Source organism: Nilaparvata lugens, chromosome 1, assembly GCF_014356525.2.
Source record: "Nilaparvata lugens isolate BPH chromosome 1, ASM1435652v1, whole genome shotgun sequence".
In the NCBI taxonomy this organism is placed as follows: domain Eukaryota; kingdom Metazoa; phylum Arthropoda; class Insecta; order Hemiptera; family Delphacidae; genus Nilaparvata; species Nilaparvata lugens.
In genome coordinates this window covers 64,367,582-64,390,651 of record NC_052504.1, presented here as the reverse complement: position 1 = coordinate 64,390,651, position 23,070 = coordinate 64,367,582, and the positions used below count along the sequence as shown (strand labels likewise).

The following is a 23,070-nucleotide window of genomic DNA, read 5'->3' as shown; positions in this document are numbered from 1 at the left end:
GTACTTCAGGAGAAATTATACATGATAACTGTATTTTGTCTGTAGTAAATAATAAGGATTTGGATAGTTGTGTAAGAATAGAAATAATTAATGATAGACCATTTATGAATTATTTCGAAAATTGTAATTGTATTTTAGGATATAAGTTTGATCAAATTAATATCAATAATGGCACTATAAATACTCCCTCATCTTTCCTTATCAATCTGGATATCAATGATAAAATGACAGATGTAAAATTACCGTTTACTTCAGTTACCACATATGCACAAAAATTAAGTCATGTACCAAATAAAATTCATACTAAACTTATCGATTTGAAAGATGTTAGTAAACTTGATGATATTGAACCTAGAGATTTTGATTTTATAAATTTTGAAGATTCTTTCGTCCTTAAGACACGCCACATTGTAATTTTTGTTTTAAGTACATTTATACTTCTTGTAATTTTGATAATCGTTTATTACAAATTTAAGAAGCCAACCAGTGTACTAAATTACCGAATTGATACACAAGTACCAATATCATCAACCCCTACCATAAGCTATATTGTACCACCTAGAAATTAGATCTAAGTTAGTAAACTTTAATTTGTAACTTCATTTTAATTTTTGTAATTTTTGAGTGTCCCAAATTTATTTTTCGGGACGAAAAAAACTTAAGGAGGGAGGAATTATGTAAACTTAAACAATTGATGTGCTGACTACTATTTTTGTCAGTACCGCTTAGTGTCGCTCTCAGCGCGCTCATTTTAGTTAGTCTACTCCAGCCACTTGATGTGTTAACATGTATTTTTGCAAATAAAATTTCTTTTTAAAAACTGAGTTTTAATGAACGTGAACGTGTTTTATATATATATATATATCTATATATATATATATTATATATATATATATATATAATATATATATATATATTATATATATATATATATATAGTTTATTTTTGTGTGTGGCGAAAAATAGCGTTCGCACCACGGGCAAAAATGTTTTTCCGGCTCTCAATCTTTTCAACCGAAAAGATTTCTCTTTCTTTCAGCCGAAACAGCTGAATAATGAACACAAATAATGAAAAGTTTTTTGATCAGCTGTTTCTTTCAGCCGAAAAGATTTTTCTTTTCAACTGATTTCGAGCCGGAAAAATCTCATTTCCTGCTCTAGGTGCGAAATATACTATTACTGTCCAGGGTTTGAATAAGTAAATGCTGACAATCTAACAGAATTCTCCTCTAAGTAAGCTTCCAAGTTTTCTTGAATTGGAAACTCGTCAAGCATTAATTTTTAAAACTGAGAAATGGTGAATTTCAATCTGGAGTTCTCATCAATTTATGCGGTAAAATTTATGCGATTCAGTTACCTTTATCTGCACCCCCAAATGTAGTGAACATTGACTGTGTTATTGATAAGCCTATATTAAAGCTATTTTTAATTTTTTCTTTTTTAGGCAAATGCATTAAAATTGAAAAGCGAACAAAAAGTCGAGAAAATGCTACTGTGGGCCGATCATCATTAGAAACCAAGGTAAAGTGAACTTTTTCAAATGGGTCAATTTCATTTTTAAGATATTTAATTTTTATCATTCTATTTCATCATATTCATTCTTATTGATTGAAAGAACTGAAGGTTTTTCCACCTAGCTATTGTTATGTAGATAATACATAGCTATTATTTGTAGAACACACAATGTCCTCGATTGCCTAGGAAACATTATCAATGAAACTGTTATCGGTTATAAATTGTTTGAAATCTTCAAATTCTCATGACTAAAAATATAGTACATTTATTGAGTCGCGTGCATCCAAATAAACCTGTTCGTGAAGAAAACGCCACTAGCTTTTATATTATAGTTTATATATAATCCGATATTATAATTATCATGGGATCCTTCGAGTTTCTATTACCGTTTAGAGGAAAGGAGAAGCTTGACAGTATATCCTCCGGTATGATCTGCCTGTTACCAATCCTTCCATTTAAGTCTCCCATCAATATGATTTCGGAATCGCACCGTCCATCAACAAATCTGTGAGCCCCAAAAAGTCATTCAGCCATTCAAGTATGCCAGAATAATGAAAAGCCTCCGTGAGACGACGTGTAGTTTGATGACACTATAGATGACGATTGTCTTGTATTCAATAATATTTTTGTATTTTTCCCCTCTTCTAAATATTGTACCTCTGCTAGCGCGACCTCGCCTCGCAGATGTAATTGCAGGGGTCGATACCAATTCATAATCATCAAACATAGCCTCAAACCTCAACAAAATACTCTGATCCTCAATAAATCATACAACAAAAATACATCATATCTCTAGAGAAGTCCAATAAATTCCATATTTTTCTATTTGTTAATTATTCCAGCCACATTAGAGGCAAGAATATTCAAGTTTAGTACATTTTTATCAAGTGGACTATTTCTATTGAGTGTTCTTGTTCGAGGGGCGAAAAACTGTGTGATTTATGCTTTTCCTGATTGAGTAGCGTTGATTTCCTTGACTGTCTCTGTAGTGTATCTCCCTTCCTCTTCTTCCGGTTCTCCTCCAATGGACAGACAATTTTCCTCAGTTTCCATATAATCTCGTTTGAGGTCCTCATAGCTCACAACTTTCCCATAAATTTCCAATGCGTTCATTCTCACTTTGACATTATGCTTATCTTTCAGCCAGTTTCGGATTTCATTGAGCTCTCTACGTTGCTCTCTACGTTTTTCCATTGATTTCTTTTGCAGGTCTCGAGCAACAAAGATCTTCGAGTTTTTCAGCTTGCCGCAGTTGTTCAAAGTACTTTCCTTCTCAATTACTGATACCAAAGATAAAATAATTGTCCGAGTTTTGTTATCAGTACTTTTCCCTAGTTTTATAATAAAGTTTATGTCACTCGTTTTGAGTTCTACCGATAGTACCTCATTGCATAAATCAAGGACCCTCATTATATGCTCTTGAACTTCATCCTTAGGCTCTACAACTCTATAAAAAATGAGGCTGTTCTCCCTTTTCAGATTCTCTAGCAACGTATTCTGCTTCTGGAGCTCACGTCTCAATTTTTCATTTTCCTCACCTAATTCCTCTATTTTTCTATCTTGCTCAGCAACAATTGAACTCAAGTTGTGAGAATTTATTTTCCTCTTTGATAATTTGCTTCGTGCTTTCAATTATTTCATTAAACAAATTTTGGAACATATTTTCTATTTCCGTAATATCTAAAGCCATTTTCAAGTTTAACTATTTTGTGTCTATATCTATACTAGAAGAACAATCCTGCTTTATAACGGTTTATCATCTCCAATATAGCACAGCTATGGCTTATTTGTCAAAGGAATTTCATGTTGACCTTTATGTCTTTATAGTTGAGCAAGATAAGCAGCGTTGTAGAGTACTTATCTATCAGCTGGCCGGTGTTTCTGGTGAATCTTTTGATTCTGCTACAATTCTAACCTAGAATTTCACATTTAAATAATCGACGAAAAATTACTTTAGAAACAAATTAAAAATAATTCAATTATTAAGAGACTGTAGTCCTAATAACAGGGTTTCTTCTAACACAAAACGGGACTGGTAACACAAAACACTTGATAACACACTAATACAGCGATTCAAATGAGCGTGATCATGAGCACAACCGTCCTGTTCAAACTATCTACTCAACTCAACATTTCGAATAATATCAACATATTTCCATTTAAAAGCAAAAAATCTAACCTTCCTAAACTTTCCTCCAACCCTTGAAACATAACCATGTAGGTTATGTTCATCTAATTTTATAGGCAAGACAAATTGAAATCTTGGAGCTCCCAATAATTTCTATCAACTAACAACAGAACTGTCATTTCTAACATGAAATATCTATTATTTTAATTGACTTTCATATAATATTGCAGGTACCTAGTTCAAAACCTGGTGGCCTGAAAAAAAATCACGGTTTGGAAGCTGATTCAAACACAAAAATCTCGACCTCGCTGAAAACAACAAATATGATTTTTCAACATCCAAAGGAAGTTATACCGAAGGAAGAGATACCGAAAAACGATGACCTTTACCAGCTGCAAACGCCATCTGATGCAGATAATGAGATTACAATAGATGATCCCTTGGCTTGTGAAAGTGAAGACCAAATTCTATTTGTTAAACAGAATGATTATTCAAGATTAGAGGATGGTGCCTTTAATAAAATAAAAGAAGAAGAAATTGTCAGTGAAGAAGATGATGATGATACGAACTCGATCTACAGTAATACTTTAGCGTCTCCAGGAATGAAATTAATTGTTGAAAATACAATAAAGTGCTATTCTAGAATGGCTGAAATATCCAAACAAAATCATTCGAAACAAGAACATGTAACTAATCCGATGAATGAACCGAATGGAGAAAATATCAAAGAAAGAATTGAGTCACAAATTAAACGTTATGATAGAAATGGAGATTCACCAATCAACATGTTTTCAAGTAGACAGAGAACATATAGTTCTACAAAAAACATTGGAAAATATAACAAGAAGTATGGTTCATCAACTGAAAACGAGATCAAACCCAAATTATGTGATAACGTCATGCTAGTGAGAAAAGATTCCAGTACATTAGGTGACAAGAAGAATGATGATGTTTCGAAAGTTACAGAAATTTCAAGCAGTGTGTGTTCAACTGCTTCTCTGTCAGCAACTCCCAACTGTGATAATACTAGCGAAAATCTTGTAAAAAATATTTTAGAATTTAAAATTAATACCAGTAAAAAACAACTGTTAAATAGTTGTGGCAAGAGTAATAACACTAGGAATCGTAATCAGCTAGAAGTTGAAGATGTTTGCAAAGACGAATTGACTGAAGACGCAAGTGGTACGGATGAGTCTCTCAACCCTCAAGTTGATGTTTCACCTCCAGAAGAAAATGAACCATTTAATACGTGTAGCCACGAGAATGTTCACTCACTAAATAAAAACAAAAAAGGAAGACCAAAAAACATAAGTATGGAAAAAGATCTAGTCAAGAATAAACCAGTTACTCCGCAAAAACGGGGCAGAAGTGAACGATTACGAAAGATGAGTAGTGGATTGGAACCAGATTTGCAAGGAGAAGTACACAACGAATCTGGGAAAGACATTCAAGAGAAAAGCGATCTTGCAGAAAATGAACGTTTTAAAACAGTCAATAGTGATCTGAACTATTCTGTTCAAACTTCTCTAGTGAAAAATGATCATCTTAATAGTTCGATTCAAGTGCAAAAACAGAAAGAAGCACTCAAAATGAGTGGTAGTTCAACAGAAATCGCTCCAAAATCCAAGGATGAATCACCAACAATTCAAAAGAAACGTGGACGACCTAAAAAGATCAGTTTAGATTCTCTAAGCAAATCGGAAAAAGTGGTTCCAACTCTCAATTCGCAAGAAGAAGAGGAAGAAACTTTTAGTAATGTAGTTGTCGAAGAAAGAAAGAATGTGGTAGAATGTGAGCCGATGAAATCCGAGGGACGTAAAACATATAAAAGAAGATCAATCGCAAAAAGTTCTGCAACAAAGTATCATGAAATCGAATTGGGAAAAACCTCTGCTTCAATTGAAAATTCCGATAATAATGCACAGATTATTGAAAAGAAGCAGATGGGAACCAAAAAAATGAGTTTCTCTCGTGAAGATCTTACATCAATTCCGAAAAAACGTGGACGACCTAGAAAAAATAGTCTAGACCCAACTCTCTCAGTACAAGAGCAAAAACAACCCGAATCAGCCTGCTCCAACATAAACAATAATCCGGATGCAATTGAAACAACCTCCACAACAGAGATAGTTTTCCCTAATATTGAAGTGAAAGCTAGAAAGAAACGACAAAAGTCTCAGAAAATGTGCAGTAGATTGGAAGAAGAGGTTTCAAGAGGCTCTGAACAAGAAGAAATTGAAAAACAAATGATTAATAATCAGGAAGAAGTAGATACCACCATCCCAGAACGTGAAAAACTTGAACACAATACTGAAATCCCTGAAGCCTTCAGCAGTGACCACGCACAGATATCTGAAGAAATAAGCACCGCCTCATCTTTTCCAAATATTCAAAAGAAGCGCGGAAGATCTAAAAGAAGGAAACTTGGTCAAGACGAGACTTTGAAAAGCTTTGATGAAGCATGTACACAAATCGAAAACCGTAAGCGATCTCTGGATTCAACACATCAGAACTCAAAGATGAAAGACAGCACAGACTATGTTGAAAATGCATTTGATGAACATCCAAATATTGATAGCTATGAGAAATCGACAACAGTAAGTAACCACCTTCATTTGATAATATATATTAGTTTATATAATTATAGTGAAACATTTATTATTATGAACGAGCGTCAGCGAAGTTCTCACTTTTGACTTACTAGAGCCCAAAGTCGTTTTCTGTCTCAATCACAGACTCACATCTGTTGCTATCGCTCTCACTCCCTATCACTTACTCACTCTCTCTCTCTATCTTGTTTGTATGTTCGACCAGAACTTTAGAAAGAATTGATCCATCAGCTTCAAATTTTGAACACCAACTCTTCAAACCTTTTTACAGGTCAAGTTCGTTGGACAACAAAATTGATTCACTCCTTCGTCCTTTTTCAGGATATAAAAATAACATTGGAAGTGCACAAGAAAAATTTTTTTTATTTATAATTTATCAGTCAGCTGGAATAATTGCTATTTCTGTAATTTTTCCATTCATTTAAAGAAGCTGATGCTATAATTTGGCAGTTGTCACACAGACTGTTAGACAGACAGACTTTATGCGCCGACATATGATTTCAGCTGAATAATACATAACATAAATTTATAAGTTCTATATTAACTAGCTTCCGTTAACGTCTGTCTGCCTGTATGTAACATACACGTAATTAATATTACTTTTGATAGCAGTTGCTATGACAATTTTTTTTGTTTTAAGTGTTGAAATGTGAGTAGGAGCTACTATTGAGCTGAGTTTACATTAAAGCTATTAACAAAATGTTAATCACTCAATCTTTATAGATTCTATTAGATTAAACATAATATATCATAAACATATGTGTTTGTCATGATGAACATATATGTTTGTCAAGTTCCGTTCAATCTAATAGAATCTATAAGGATTAAGTTATTAACATTTTGTTAACATTAACATTTTGTTAATAACTTTGGTGTAAACGCAGTTTTAAGCTGCGTTTACACCGGAGTCAATAACACAAGTTTTCAACATTTTTACTTTCCTTGCCCTATTACCATAGGTAAGGAAAGTATTGCTTTCCGAAAAAATTAAGGTACCCCAATTTCTAAATTTCTATACGTTTCAAGGTACTCTGAGTCCAAAAAAGTGGTTTTTGGGTATGTGTGTGTGTGTGTGTGTGTGTGTGTGTGTGTGTGTGTGTGTGTGTGTGCGCGTCTGTGTACACGATATCTCATCTCCCAATTAACGGTATGACTTGAAATTTGGAACGTAAGCTCCTAACAATATAAGGATCCGACACGAACAATTTCGATCAAATGCGATTTAAGATGGCGGCTAAAATGGCGATAATATTGTCAAAAAAGGGTTTTTCGCGATTTTCTCGAAAACGGCTCCAACGATTTTGATTAAAGTTATACCTAATATAGTCATCGATAAGCTCTATCAACTGCCACAAGTCCCATATCTGTAAAAATTTCTGGAGCTCCGCCCCATCTATGCAAAGTTTGATTTTAGATTCTCAATTATCAGGCTTCAGAAAAAAAACATTTTGAGTGGAAAAGATTGAGCATGAGAATCTCTACAATTAATGTTTAGTAACATTTTCACCTAAAATTAAAAATAAGCTCGAAATTCGAGAAGATGTGATTATCCAATTGCAAACTGTTGGCAACTGTTGATTCTATTAAATGATTCACTATGAAGAGATAGCAGACCTCGTGTGTTTCCAGCGTTATTGCCCTGTCACCAGCTGGCTCAAATCTGAATAGTTGAAATGCGCGGGAACACTAGCGTCAGGTGATCAATTTTCATAACGGCAAGGAAAGTTGTGTGAGTGCGCCACACCAGATTTTTGTTATTAACTGATGTTAGTTACAAAAGTCATTAACATCATGTTCAGTTGCGTTTACACCGGAGTTAATAACATGATTTATTGATAAAAAGTTATTAACTTCACTGAATCGACAAAAATTTATCTTAACAAAAGTTAATAACTCGTGTTTTTAAAAGAAAATTCATTGTTATTTACAAGATGTATGTTATCCATCGAGAGTCGATAAAGATCAAAGGAAATGTGTTATATTAATAACAAAAGCCTCTTTTATCGCATTAAGTTTTGTTAATAACAGGTTCCTATCTTCCCCGCAACCCCCTCGCCCAGCATTCCTACCCTACAACTACAGCTGTTCCCTAACAACTACAGCTGCAGACGAAACACGTGACAAAGTTATTAACTTTTGTTGATAACAAAACTAGCAGCCAAAAGAAAATACTATTAAAAATGTTTAAAAACGTTTGTTATCAACTCTGGTGTAAACGCACTATAATTTGTTTACATTAGATCAGATGAAGACCATTATGTTAATGATCACACCTGTTTCAATTTAAAGTATTTTGAAGACAATTTTTGCTTTTTATTCCGGCTGTTATATCATAATGGATAGTCTCGTTAAATGAAATCATATGGAAGTCAATTATATTGATAACCAGATCTTGTTGTTAATAGGGGTATTCACAATGTTGGAGCTAGCTGGCTAAGTCACGCTATTTGCTAAGTCTGTGTTAACTCAACGCTATAGTGGCACGTTAGAAAAAAATTAACAGACGAGACAGCAGATAGCGCAGGTTTGAGTCCGCTAACTCTAGCTATCTCTGTTAAAACGGCAGCCATAATAATATGTTTATAATCTTACTTTTTATCCGCTTGGATCGCTACTGCAGTTAGCTAATAGCAGATGGGTTTAGATGGGGCGTTCACAATCCAGAGTTATCAAATAGCACTTTAACTGGCTAAAACAACATTGTGAATACCCCTACTAACAAGGAATTTTCTGTTAAAAACACGAGTTATTAACTTTTGTTAAGAGAATTTTTTGACGATTCAGTCAAGTTAATAACTTTTTGTTAATAACTTGTGTTATCAACTCCGGTGTAAACTCAGCTGTAGTGTTCACTAACACTTGGTTATTCAATGTTTAGCTACCGTACTCATTCATTTCATTTTTACTTTCCTTGCCCTATTAAGGTAAGGAAAGTATTGCTTTCCGAAAAAAATTAAGGTACCCCAATTTATATATTTCTATAAGTTTCAAGGTCCCCTGAGTCCAAAAAAGTGGTTCTTGGGTATTGGTATGTGTGTGTGTGTGTGTGTGTATGAGTGTATGTGCGTCTGTGTACACGATATCTCATCTCCCAATTAACGGAATGACTTGAAATTTGGAACGTAAGCTCCTTACAATATAAGGATCCGACACGAACAATTTCGATCGAATGCGATTCAAGATGGCGGCTAAAATGGCGAAAATATTGTCAAAAAAAAGGGTTTTTCGCGATTTTCTCGAAAACGGCTCCAACGATTTTGATTAAAGTTATACCTGATTTTGATTAAAGGTACCCCAATTTCTAAATTTCTCTACGTTTCAAGGTCCTCTGAGTCCAAAAAAGTGGTTCTTGGGTATTGGTGTGTGTGTGTGTGTGTGTGTGTGTGTGTGTGTGTGTGTGTGTGTGTGTGTGTGTGTGTGTGTGTGTGTGTGTGTGTGTGTGTGTGTGTGTGCGTCTGTGTACACGATATCTCATCTCCCAATTAACGGAATGACTTGAAATTTGGAACGTAAGCTCCTTACAATATAAGGATCCGACACGAACAATTTCGATCAAATGCGATTCAAGATGGCGGCAAAAATGGCGAAAATATTGTCAAAAAAAGGGTTTTTCGCGATTTTCTCGAAAACGGCTCCAACGATTTTGATTAAAGTTATACCTAATATAGTCATCGATAAGCTCTATCAACTGCCACAAGTCCCATATCTGTAAAAATTTCTGGATCTCCGCCCCATCTATGCAAAGTTTGATTTTAGATTCTCAATTATCAGGCTTCAGAAATTCGATCAAATGCGATTCAAGATGGCGGCAAAAATGGCGAAAATATTGTCAAAAAAAGGGTTTTTCGCGATTTTCTCGAAAACGGCTTCAACGATTTTGATTAAAGTTATACCTAATATAGTCATCGATAAGCTCTATCAACTGCCACAAGTCCCATATCTGTAAAAATTTCTGGATCTCCGCCCCATCTATGCAAAGTTTGATTTTAGATTCTCAATTATCAGGCTTCAGAAAAAAAACATTTTGAGTGGAAAAGATTGAGCATGAGAATCTCTACAATTAATGTTCAGTAACATTTTCACCTAAAATTAAAAACAAGCTCAAAACTCGAGAAAATGTTATTATTTCAATTGCAAACTGTTGGCAACTGTTGATTCTATTAAATGATTCACTATGAAGAGATAGCAGACCTCGTGTGTCTTCAGTGTTATTGCCCTGTCACCAGCTGGCTCAAATATTTGAATAGTAGACTTGAGATGCGCGGGAACACTAGCGTCAGGTGATCAATTTTCATAACGGCAAGGAAAGTTGTGTGAGTGCGCCTCACCAGATTTTTGTTTAATTTATTAGAACCTTCAAATGTTGAGATCATTGAAACGGTTTGAGATATCGATTTGCGGGCTTCGCCATTAATTTTCCTTTGAAATTCTGTATCAAAATCAGGTATGACATGACCACCTTTAGTCCAGGTAGTCAATGCTCAAAAAAGGGTATAGAGGGAAATGTTTGGAAGACAAATTTTGGCCCCGCAGTTCTGTTTATGGTAGTAAGGAGGTAAACATATCAAAAGTCCCCACCTGTGCTAAGGGGGTGAGGGTGGCTTAAAGGTACCAATTTCTGGTTTCTCGCATAAAACCCAAAAACTATGTATCCTGAGGACTTGACTGTCATATAACAAATTAAATCTTACATAATTTCCTACTACATTTATTTCTTCCATAAATTATTTTCTATTTTTGCTCTTATAACTTTTTAAAAATCAATGGGAAAAATCCATGCTGATTATGAGCTTCTAGAGCATTAAATTCTCTTCAATTTGATGTATAATTTTACACTTTTACGAATTTCCTTAGACCTTTTGCAGCAGCTAGTGTTGAGTGTGAAATCTCAATTTTTGCAACAATAGACCAATTGACAAAGGAATTTGGAGGGAATGTTTTGAACAAAATTTTTGACTTCGCAGCTTTGTTGAGACTAGTCTGGAGGAGAACATAATTATCAAAAGTCCCCATTCCTAACTAAGGGGATGAGAGTGGTTTAAAAGTTGCATTTTTCAGCGTTTTGCTTCCACGCTCATATCTTGAGAACAATGCGTTCAACCGACATAACTAACTGTTCAAAAATTAAGCTTGAAAAATTCTCTACTCTTTTTGTTCAGTGAAATTTTGTGATATTCTCGACAGTTCCCGAAATATCCGCTCTTGAATGTGTGTAATTGCTAAAATAACAGGTTTTCATTCAATGTTTTGCTCTTTCAGGGCTCATAACTCTCCAACAATGCATCATAAAAACTGATGCTTATCGTAGGTTTATAGCATTGAATTCTCTTTGAAATTATGTATTATTTAGCACAGGTGGTAGGGGTGGGGACTTTTGATATGTTTACCTCCTTACTACCCTAAACAGAACTGCGGGGTCAAAATTTGTCTTCCAAACATTTCCCTCTATAACCTTTCCTTGACTGGACTACTTCGCATTTGAAAAAATGAAGCTGGATTCGAAATGAAGTTGGATCCATATGACGGATCCAAGATGGCGGACAAAAGTTTTTTAAATTGGAATAGGATCACCATGGAACCTACTACTACTGTAATATTATACTTGTAAAAGATATATTTAGCAGTTTCCATAATAATTCTCATAACTTTGTATAATTACAAGTTGCGTATCTCAGAGATCAAAACAACAGTTCATAAGCGACTTCTTCAACCCAGGGGTCTCTAGTTTGATTATAGCTGAATAATCAATTCTGAATATACAGGATGATTCATAATTATGGTAAAATAATTTAATACGTGATAGTAGAGGTAAAAATAAGAAAAAAGTTCTTATAAACATATATCCATAAACGCTTCATTAGCGGGCTATACAGGGTGAAAGATTTCGCCCGGAATTCAGTTCCTCTGGTGAAATACACCGATGCTGAATTGTTTGGGGACTAGTTTTTGGAAAACTTATGCTGGATTCATATGGAAACATATCTGAAAAATTGAATAAAACTAGTCTGGAATCTGTACTGTGAGTAGTTTTTGAGAAAAAAGTTGAAATATGCAAAAAATTCAAGTAGAAAAACACAGACTTCTACGTTTGATGCCCAATAACTTTCTTTAATGACCAGTAAACAAATAATTTTTCGCAATAAAAATTGTAGAGAATTTAATTCTGAAAAAAATGATGTAACCTAAATTTAAATAAAAGTTGGATATGAAAATTGAAAAATATATTGAAAAATGTATTCTTATGTAGTACATTACACCACAAAATTTGCTGTTTTATGAGGAGAGAACTAATAACTCATAGGTGGTAGCTGATTGCTATAACAGAACATTGATTTTAAGAACTGCTGTTCCAAAACAGCTGATTTATTTTGTTTTAAATCAAAAAATATTAAAAAGAAATTATCAGCTGAAAATTATTTTGAGAAATATTTTAGCTCACTGTTGAACAAAAAAAACAAACTGTAAGTTAGGCCTACTGTTAGTAGCCGCGCTGTGTTTTTTGTTTAACCTATTAACCAGTTATTTGTAACCATTTCACTTTGCTTTTAAGTTGAGTGTTAACTTTTTAAAAAATGGCAGGTAATTTTAGACATTATTCATACTCCGAATTAGCTGACATGCATTTAATGTATGGAATGGGACACTACTGTAATAGTACTGAAGCAAGACGTTTGTATCAAGAGAACTTTCCTAACCGAGTATGTCCAAGTTCAAGGTTTTTTGCCACTATTCATCAACGTCTGCCTGAGACAGATTCTTTGATATCCAAAGAGCACATTTATGCAGGCAGACCCCGATCTACTAAGACTGTTGAGTTAGAAGAACAAGTTCTTAATGAAATTTATGAACATCCCGAGAAGAACACAAGAGAATTGTCAGTGCAGTTTAATGTCAATCAATCTATTATTTGGAGGATACTAAAAGAGCAACAATCACATCCATACCACCTCCAGAAAGTTCCTACTCTATTGCCACGAGACTGTATTCCCCATGCTGGTATTTGCCGATTGTTTTCAGTAAAACTTGTTTACCCAAACTTCTTAACAACCGTTTTATTTACTGACGAGGCACACTTTACAAGAACAGCTATCGTTAACGTCCACAACTAACATATTTGGGCAGCTGAGAATCCTCATGCCATCAATCCCAATCTTCCACAACATCAGTTTTCAGTAAACATTTGGGCAGGAATCATAGGAGATCATCTACTTCTGTTCGAGCTTCCTCCCAGGCTTAATGGCATAATCTACTAGTCTTTTGGTTCAAGTTTAATGTCATTTAGATATGCTACTTACATATAAAAAAAAACCCGAATATTTTATTTGCAATCAGCTACAACTTATGAGTTATTAGTTCTCTCCTCATAAAACAGCAAATTTTTGTGGTGTAATGTACTACATAAGAATACATTTTATCTAACTTTTATTCAAATTTAGTCTACACAGCTTACATCATTTTTTTCAGAATTAAATTCTCTACAATTTTTATTGCGAAAAATTATTTGTTTACTGGTCATTAAAGAAAGTTATTGGGCATCAAACGTAGAAGTCTGTGTTTTTCTACTTGAATTTTTTGCATATTTCAACTTTTTTCTCAAAAACTACTCACAGTACAGATTCCAGACTAGTTTTATTCAATTTTTCAGATATTTTTCCATATGAATCCAGCATAAGTTTTCCAAAAACTAGTCCCCAAACAATTCAGCATCGGTGTATTTCACCAGAGGAACTGAATTCTGGGCGAAATCTTTCACCCCGTATAGCTCGCTAATGAAGCGTTTATGGATATATGTTTATAAGCACTTTTTTTCTTATTTTTACCTCTACTATCACGTATTAAATTATTTTACCATAATTATGAATCACTCTGTATAATAATCTTCGAGTTATAAAATTTTTTGTGACTTATCTCCCAATTAAAAGTACTTAATGCATGCCATGTTCCCAATAGTTCATGATAATGCTCGACAATGAATGTTCATCACTATATAATTTGAGTATTTTATAACCTGGAAGTATTTTTTCATATGATGAATAACTTATAGACACACGATTGACAATGTTTCAATTGAATGATGTGGTTGAAGATTAAGATTGTTGAATACATTTCAACCTCTTACTGCTTTGTTCTAGAATGTTGTTGAGGAAACATCAATTCCAATTGCACCTATGAAGAGAAAGCCAGGTCGACCCAGGAAATCAGTACCAGCATTGGTACCGGTTCTCATCGAACCTAACATTGACATTGAATCCATGGCTAACCGAGATCTAGACAATTCACCAAAGAGCAATGTTTCGGAATCGAAGAAAACTGCAGATTATTTTGCAGAACACTCAAATTTAGATGATGACGAATCAGTGCCGGAGGTATGTGGTGAAATTAATGAAAGATATGATCAAATTTTTGCAGCCATCTTCCAAAGTTTTATTTGTTTTTCAATTCATTTGTACATTTTGTAATTTCATATTAAGTAAATCTTTTACTTTGTAGATGTAATATGAATGGCTGATATTAGAATCACTGCAGTTAATCCTCATCGCCTAATGTAATTACTCGATGCATTTGAACATTAACTATAGATAGAACCCCCGTTGCTTTGAAAACGTCGTGTCGACCACTGCGACATTTGGGCACTATAGCGTATAGCCAATCTACTGATGGCCGCCGGTGGAGGTCAACTCCTCATTACCTCACACCTCACTCCTTTGCAAGTCTTTTCGGACCATTCAGACTTTCGATTACTACCGTACTCATTTTACAGATCATTTACTGGTTTGTGAAATAATAAGCTTTGATTTATCTTAGATTTGATCTAATAACTCTGAACTTTACAACATTCTATGTTAAATGTTTTATTTAATATTTTCCAGATTGAAAGTGTATCAGTGATATCTTGCAAGCCTTATGAAACGCCAGCATCAAGTATTACCGATAAAAATTCCAAGAAAAAGCTTGGTCGCCCCAGAAAAAGGTCGGCTATTAATGCATCTGAAAATGACCAAGAGATACATACAGAAGAAAATGTTCCGTCAAAGGGAAAAAAAACTTCTTCAAAACCATTTAAACGTTCATCTTATGCACTAGATAAGAGTGATTTAGAAGAAACACTTGGTGACGATGGAGAAGAGAACCCTTCAAAAGTGAGTATGAATTTGAACTTATCCTGTTAAATAAATTGCTCAATGAAACAAATTTGTTTTAATTAATCTTAGTCTTACATTATTCTGAACTACAGATTGAGCTATAACGGGCTCAATTACGTCTTCAGCACAATGACGGATCTCACACTGTTGGATCTCTTTCCAAGACGTTTTTTTTTAAGAATTCACCTTTCAATAAATTTTGTTCGGATACTTTGAACATCTTGAATCAATGGGTTTAAACTCTTGATCATTTATTATCTTCTCGATGGCACTGTAAATATTTAGTGTGCAAACTTGAACCTTATAACTTGATTGAAGCCGTATCTAGAGAAATCTCAAGCGACTTCCCATCACTATGCATTCGGAATTACATTGTTAATGCAGGTCACCGTTTTGAACATTGACGTTAGTTGAATAAAAATGTGTCATTCAAAATGAATTTAAGTATTACATTTTCTGGAATTTAACATGGAAAACGAAAAAAATTGGCTGCCATGAAAGTCTTCTGAAGCATTCTGTATTATTTCAGACTTTATTTTAATGTCCTAGTAAGATGTTTGATTCAGTGTTTCATTCTAGCTTTCATGAGTTTAAATTGGCTGTAGCTGAATGTCCATTGAATTCTGATTTTGCTCTTCAGACGCTTAAAAGAAGGTTGGGACGTGGAAAGAAAATGAGTGCAACAGCATTAGACTTTAGTGTAGATGCAGAAAACTTCAATAAATCATTGGAAACCAAGCGGAATTTGTGTTCAACGCCTAGACGTCCAGCAAGAAGTATTACCAAACCTAAAAAGTACAAAGGCTTTCTTCAAGAAAGTCTTATTGAAAGTAGGCGGTCGTCTTTGAATTCTGATGATTCGGCACACGATGTAAGCATTCGCATCTTCCTTGATTAAAGTCGTATTTATGTGTAATACGAATTCTACCAATAAGTATAATATTAATTTACTAATATAAATATATTATATCATCACCAGTATTGTCTACTTTCACGTAATGTGTTTCCTATCAACCAATCAATTGGCATTTGATCATTATCGATAAAATTACCCAATCACAGTCACAGATTCCTTCAGACATCACACTAAAAATGAAATCATTCCGAATGTTAGTAAGTTGGTGCGACATTCGATAACTGATCAATGTTTTAAGTTAACTTGAGAATCTTTAGTTACATTTTTCTTATCGAACTTGTATTAACTAATCCCTGAAAAAATAAGAGCTAAACTTATAAAGAAATTTCGGCTGACACTTCGAGTGATTCATGTTAAAGTTACTCATATCTATCTCAGTGATACGTCAAAAACGATTTTTTTTTAAAGTCAGAATGTTGCACTCCAGTAATTCTTTAAAGATGTTGGTATTTTTTGTAAAAATGAGAATAATTGTGAAATTGTATCTTTTCAGACCCAAGATAAAGAATGGCACTTGTCAGATGCAGTTGAAAATGTTGAGATTGATCCTTTAGACAAAAATGAAAACCATTCATCCGTCGAAAGTCCTAAGCCTAGTAAAGCAATTTCTGGAAAGAAAAAGAAAATGCCTCCTAGAAGAACCGTACAATTGGTGAGTTCATCAGTATGTTTTTTCCATCTAGTGATTCCAGTTTTCTTTAGCTAGTCTGTGTTACAATATTTCTCTCGCTATACTATCTATATTATTTATTTCAAGGAGCAGTTGTTGAAAGAGCTCTTAGTTGAAGTTTCGGATGGACACGTTAAACCGTCGGTCCCGGCTGTCTAAAAAGCAGTCGTTAGGTCATGTCAGAGGCCCTGAAATTGATCAGTTGCGACCTGAAAACTCTGACACCAGACCTGAGCCAGCCAGGTCACTCGATATTATTATTATATTAGTTGAAGTGATATTTTACGCATATGCTCGTACATATAAAGTAGCGATTTTTTGTTCTGTCAACAGTGTTTTACTGATACTAAAGCGATTTAACTACTGAATTCAGTTGCAGTTCAAATTTAGTAGCGAGATAAAACTCCAGTATTATGGATTGTAATTATGATTGTAATGACCTGATGTTTTACTATGAAGTGCCAAGCCTTATTATTGGACTCAACTGAAAGGACATCAAAACTACAGTAAATACGAAGAGTTGTCTCTGAAGGCTGAGCACAACGCTTTTGGGAACCGTTTTACTATAATGAGGTACACGTTATAATGGCATTGAAGAAAGATGGGAGAACAGGGTTGCCGATTCTCTATATTTGACTTCATTTTGCCACAGACTACTAAAACACAGCCATCTATATTGGGTGGCAGTAACTAAAATCATCCCATTATAATTGATCTAATATTAGTTTTATTTTCTTCGATAATTAATTTGATATAAAATATATTACATTCATCAATGAAATATCCCATTTCATAATTTGATTCAAAACTTTCATAACTGAGATCAGATTTTTAATCTCACTCAAACCTGAAATCTCTTAATTTAAAAGCTTTGATATAATAATCTGAACTTCAAATCAACAGAAACAGTTATTCGGTAGGTAGGCCTATTCTATTACAATTTTTCTTAAAATGAATAGCAAAATGGAAATCCTAGTTATAATAAGATAATTTAAATGGAAATTATTCTGATATAACCTTTCAATATTCATACCGGCACCAGTAATCTATACCGGTAGGCTAACTAAAGCATGTTTGTGAGGACGGACGAAGTCCAGGATGGTCAAAATTTGACACCGTACTTACAAAATGTCATTTCAGGTAAAATTCATGTTTCTCATACGGTAATATCTAAACTTTTCATTTATACAAACATACATATTTAAATAAATTTACTACTTGTCTACTCAAGTATTAAATAAATAAAAACATGGCGGTTGACCTGAAGAATGAAGAGTGTTTTTTTACATCTGTACAGGCACTGTCAAAAGTTAAAATAAAATATTTATGGAAAACTGACAACATTGCAAAGCTAGATAGGGATAGCGCTATCTACTTTGTCGAATGATAGAAAAGGATAGCAAAACCATTGCAATCAAATACTGCCATTATAACGTAGACCTCACTATAGTGACATTTCCCAAAGTATTCCGATTTGGATACTATCAAGCTCCCTAAATTGAACATATTTCTTAGGAGACACGTTTTGTATTATTAATTTCCTTGCCCTATTAGGTAAGGAAAGTATTGCTTTCTGAAAAAAATTAAGGTACCCCAATTTCTAAATTTCTATACGTTTCAAGGTCCCCTGAGTCCAATAGTAATTTAGAAATTGGGGTACCTTAATTTTTTTCGGAAAGCAATACTTTCCTTACCTATGGTAATAGGGCAAGGAAAGTAAAAAAGTGGTTTTTGGGTATTGGTCTATATGTGTGTCTGTGTACAAGATATCTCAAACTCCCAATTAACGGAATGACTTGAAATTTGGAACTTAAGGTCCTTTCAATATAAGGATTCGAACAATTTCGATCGAATGCAATAAATTCAAGATGACGGCTAAATGGCAAAAATGTTGTCAAAAACAGCGTTTTTGCGATTTTTTCAAAAACGGCTCCTGCGGTTTTGATCAAATTTATACCTTAAATAGTCATTGGTAAGCTCTATCAACTGCCACAAGTCCCATATCTGTAAAAATTTCAGGAGCTCCGCCCCTTCTATGCAAAGTTTGATTTTAGATTCCCAATTATCAGGCTTCAGATACAATTTTTAAAAAACATTTTGAGTGGAAAAGATTGAGCATGAGAATCTCTACCATTAATGTTCAGTAACATTTTCACCTAAAATTGAAAATAAGCTCGAAATTCGAGAAAATATGATTATTCAATTGCAAACTGTTGGCAACTTTTGATTCTATTAAATCATTCACTATGAAGAGATAGCAGACCTCGTATGTCTCCAGCGTTATTCCCCTGTCCCCAGCTGGATCAGATCTTGGAATAGAAGACTTGAGATGCGCGTGAACAATAACGGCAAGGAAAGTTGTGTGTGTGCGTGCGCTACACCAGATTTTTTGTATGTTCTACGATATAAGCCCTCAATGTTGAAATCGTGGAGGAGATCCATTGCCGAATTGGGAGAAAATAAATTCATGAAATTTTGAGGATATATTCTCCAAAATATTGATCATCTCACGATATATTTGATTTCAATTCGAAGGAAATCTATCCAATTTTGAAAAAATACCCTATTTAAGATATTTTGAGTGTGATGATTTGTCAAATCGCCTAATATGAGTACTCTATCAAACAAGTAGGCTAATGTAAAATTTTGTACAAGCTGTTATTTTGAATACTAAAGTCACAAACTTTTTCAGTTACCTCATTTTTCTAATATTTAAAATTATTCATTGTTGATTATTCAAATGTTTCATGTATTATTGAATTTTCAAATAAATAAAAAAAAATCAATAAATAATAATATAGTTATTCTTGCACAGTATCATTCAATATATCCTGTTCACATAGTCGCTAATTCTGTTTTTGCTGTAATTCTTGATTGGTAATAATTATTGACGAATTTATCGATGATGAAATTCGAAAATATTAATTTTTTTTTCATTTAGAATACTGAATCATTGAGTTCAAGTATTTTTATATTTAACTAGCTGGCCCGGCGAACTTCGTACCGCCATATAGTTAATGCATCTCATGACAAACTTTAAGCACACCTGAGGAGGCACGATGTGACATTTTGCATCCAGATGATTCTTACGTGTTGGTTTGAATGGAAGAACTCACACACACTGAATCTGGCATTGCGTGGAACGGTGTGATAAGGCAATCTCCATAAGATCAACACTTTATTTCACCAAGCCGCGCCTCCTCAGGTGTACTTAGCCTTAGCTTAATCTGATGCACTATATCTTTATGAAAATTATCCAACAATCATTATTTACATTTATATCTTAATATGGACTTCCAATGTGCTTAGTTGATCGAGCGAAGTGAGGTCTAAATGTGTGTACAGATTTACGCGCCGCGAACACGAGCAATTCACTTCAGCTGATGCCAAGCATTTTATATCTGTATCTTACCGTTTCTGTACAAATACAGATATAATCGGATGAAAAGTGAATTGCTCGTGTTCGCGGCGCTTATATCTTTACGCACCTTTAGATTCAAGTCGACGGTTTGGCATTTATTTCTCTTAATTTTTAAATGTTTATATGTTGCGCATTTACGGCGAAACGCGGTAATAGATTTTCATGAAATTTGACAGGTATATTCCTTTTTAAATTGCGCGTCGACGTATGTACAAGGTTTTTGGAAATTTTGCATTTCAAAGATAATATAAAAGGAAAAAGGAGCCTCCTCCCCACGCCAATATTAGAGTAAAAATCAGACTATAGAATTATTAATCACAAATCAGCTATCTAGTGGACTATAATTCTACCCGTTCAAAAACATCGAACATCTTGAAAATGTATCTTTCCATCAACGTTGTAGACAGTTGCAGCCAGACCTGATAACAGCGCTCACACTCACATTCCGGGACGACACGTCGCGGTACGATAGGACAGAAAGCTCTATGTTTATTTAGGATTTTTTCTAGACATTTTAAATTGATAAATTATTTATCAATTTTTGAGAAAACATAACAACAGGTCAATGTAACTTACTGAGCGCGAGGTTTACTGTTCACAGAACTACTAGTTAGTTGTGCAGCAATTTGTATTTTTAGTTATAAATGAATGTAGTTTGCTGGGAATTGAATGGTATATCTCCTTGCTGCTGATTTTCTCGTGCATATTCTAAATCTACAGCATTTCGAGTTCTACGACCCAAGCTTGGACGTCGTTCGTACCGCGGCATTGTTAAGAATAAAAATTTAACATAAGGATTAAACTTTGAAGGACCGTAGAAAAGAGTCCTGAAGTCGGATCATAAATTTGATTCAAACCATAAACCTGGTCCTGAACATAACAAACACAACTAAAAAAAAAAATCATCAAATTCGGAGCACACATAAAAAAGTTATTGAATGTCAAAATTTGAGGCTCGTTTTTTATTTATAAAGATAGATAGACTAACAGGCAACCCGTGCTCTTAAGGGTCTAATTAGAAACTTGACATACTGAAAACTTTACCTACTGAAATCTTGAAGAATATTTAAAATGGGTCATCCTCGGCAAATTAAGAATCCATATGCAAAATTTCAGGTTAATCAGTCCAGTAGTTTAGACGTTATGATGTGTCATTTGAAAATTTCCTATACCATCCATACGTGTATTTTTTCCAGATTTCCTGTGCTATTTGTAAAAAAACTATGACACGGTCACAGTTCGAAACACATGCCGCTGAACACAATTATTTTTGCTGGATCGAGGGAGATATGCCTTATGTAAGTTAATAATGAATAATAACATTACTAAAAAGCAAATTATTAGATGTTTTTCGTGCAATGTGCAGTGCTGATGTCCTCATCACAGAAATTATTGTTAAAATCATCAACATCATCTGAATAATGAGAGTCAATGAATAAAATGAATTTCTCATGGATTGTTTCTTATAGCATTTGTAATTTCAAATAATTAATAGACCAATTATAACATTATCTTATAACATTCTTCTTATATATTATCTGAAACATTCTCCTTTTCATACGCCATTAATGTAACGTAATCGTTCGAAAAGAAAATTGCATGACAAGTACTGTATTAGTAGTAAAGGAGCTGTTCCTATCTTTTTTATTTCTTGTATCTACTGATTTTTTCAGGATTTTGAGAAAGAAGATGACATTCATCGCAATTTTTTTGTAGTTCGAAGATTCAAGAGTTTCAGAGGTTTCAAGTGCGATAAATGCGGCGCTGTGAAGAAGAGCTCGGTGGGCTACCTCAGTCACAAGAGCATGTGTGGTGCTTCCCAAGTGGTAATTCATGTCAAAATCCTAGCACACAATTGAGCATGTGATTCAATTACTCTCATCTAAGTATGTCGATCTTGGATCTTGAATCTTGAAATTTTTATGAAATTGCATTTTTAATGGTGTGTCCTATGGAAGTTTGATGACTCTACCCGTTCACTATTTTGATAGCCTGATGGAAAATATCGGTACAATATATTGAAGATTGGAATATACCAATATATAGAAGTAAAAACAGGAGTAGTAAAATATTAAAGAGTTGGCGTTATAAAATAGAGATAATACTAGGAAACAAATACTATTTTTATATAGTAAATTGGAATTGGAATTTTAAGTTGACAGTGATGTGAGTTACTGTTACTGATGCCACAATTCTATAGTAAATATTTCAATTCACGTTTATACATTTATTACGGAAGTACTGCAAAAACACGCAATATTATATTATAGTAATTCAAATAGCATTCAATATTTCAAAGTTCCAATAATCCAGTTCATACGTACTTTTTAATTCATTGAAAAGGTATATGGTGTAAGTAATAAGCTATTATTATATACTAGTAGTCCAGTCACTATACAGGGTGTTTACGAACACCCTACCGATATTCTAGGGAGGGTGTTTGTTCCTGCGTAACAAACATATCTACATATCATATTTAAATTACTCACACATTGGCCATTTTGCTTTTTTCACTTATTATTTTTACTTTCCTTGCCCTATTACCAAAGGTATGGAAAGTATTGCTTTCCGAAAAAAATTAAGGTACCCCAATTTCTAAATTTCTATACGTTTCAAGGTCCCCTGAGTCCAAAAAAGTGGTTTTTGGGTATTGGTCTGTATGTGTGTGT

General features: G+C 33.9%; 1 protein-coding gene across 1 annotated transcript in view; it reads left to right on the top strand.

Annotated features, from left to right (window-relative positions):
* Window positions 1-23,070, top strand: part of LOC111050416 — a 70,056-nt gene that overhangs the window by 21,147 nt on the left and 25,839 nt on the right. The window contains exons 8-15 of the mRNA XM_039435704.1: window positions 1,444-1,520; window positions 3,873-6,239; window positions 14,384-14,617; window positions 15,122-15,391; window positions 16,035-16,265; window positions 16,804-16,962; window positions 21,598-21,699; window positions 22,075-22,227. Of these exons, the coding sequence (XP_039291638.1) occupies window positions 1,444-1,520; window positions 3,873-6,239; window positions 14,384-14,617; window positions 15,122-15,391; window positions 16,035-16,265; window positions 16,804-16,962; window positions 21,598-21,699; window positions 22,075-22,227 (3,593 nt within the window). The remainder of the gene's footprint in view (window positions 1-1,443; window positions 1,521-3,872; window positions 6,240-14,383; window positions 14,618-15,121; window positions 15,392-16,034; window positions 16,266-16,803; window positions 16,963-21,597; window positions 21,700-22,074; window positions 22,228-23,070) is intronic.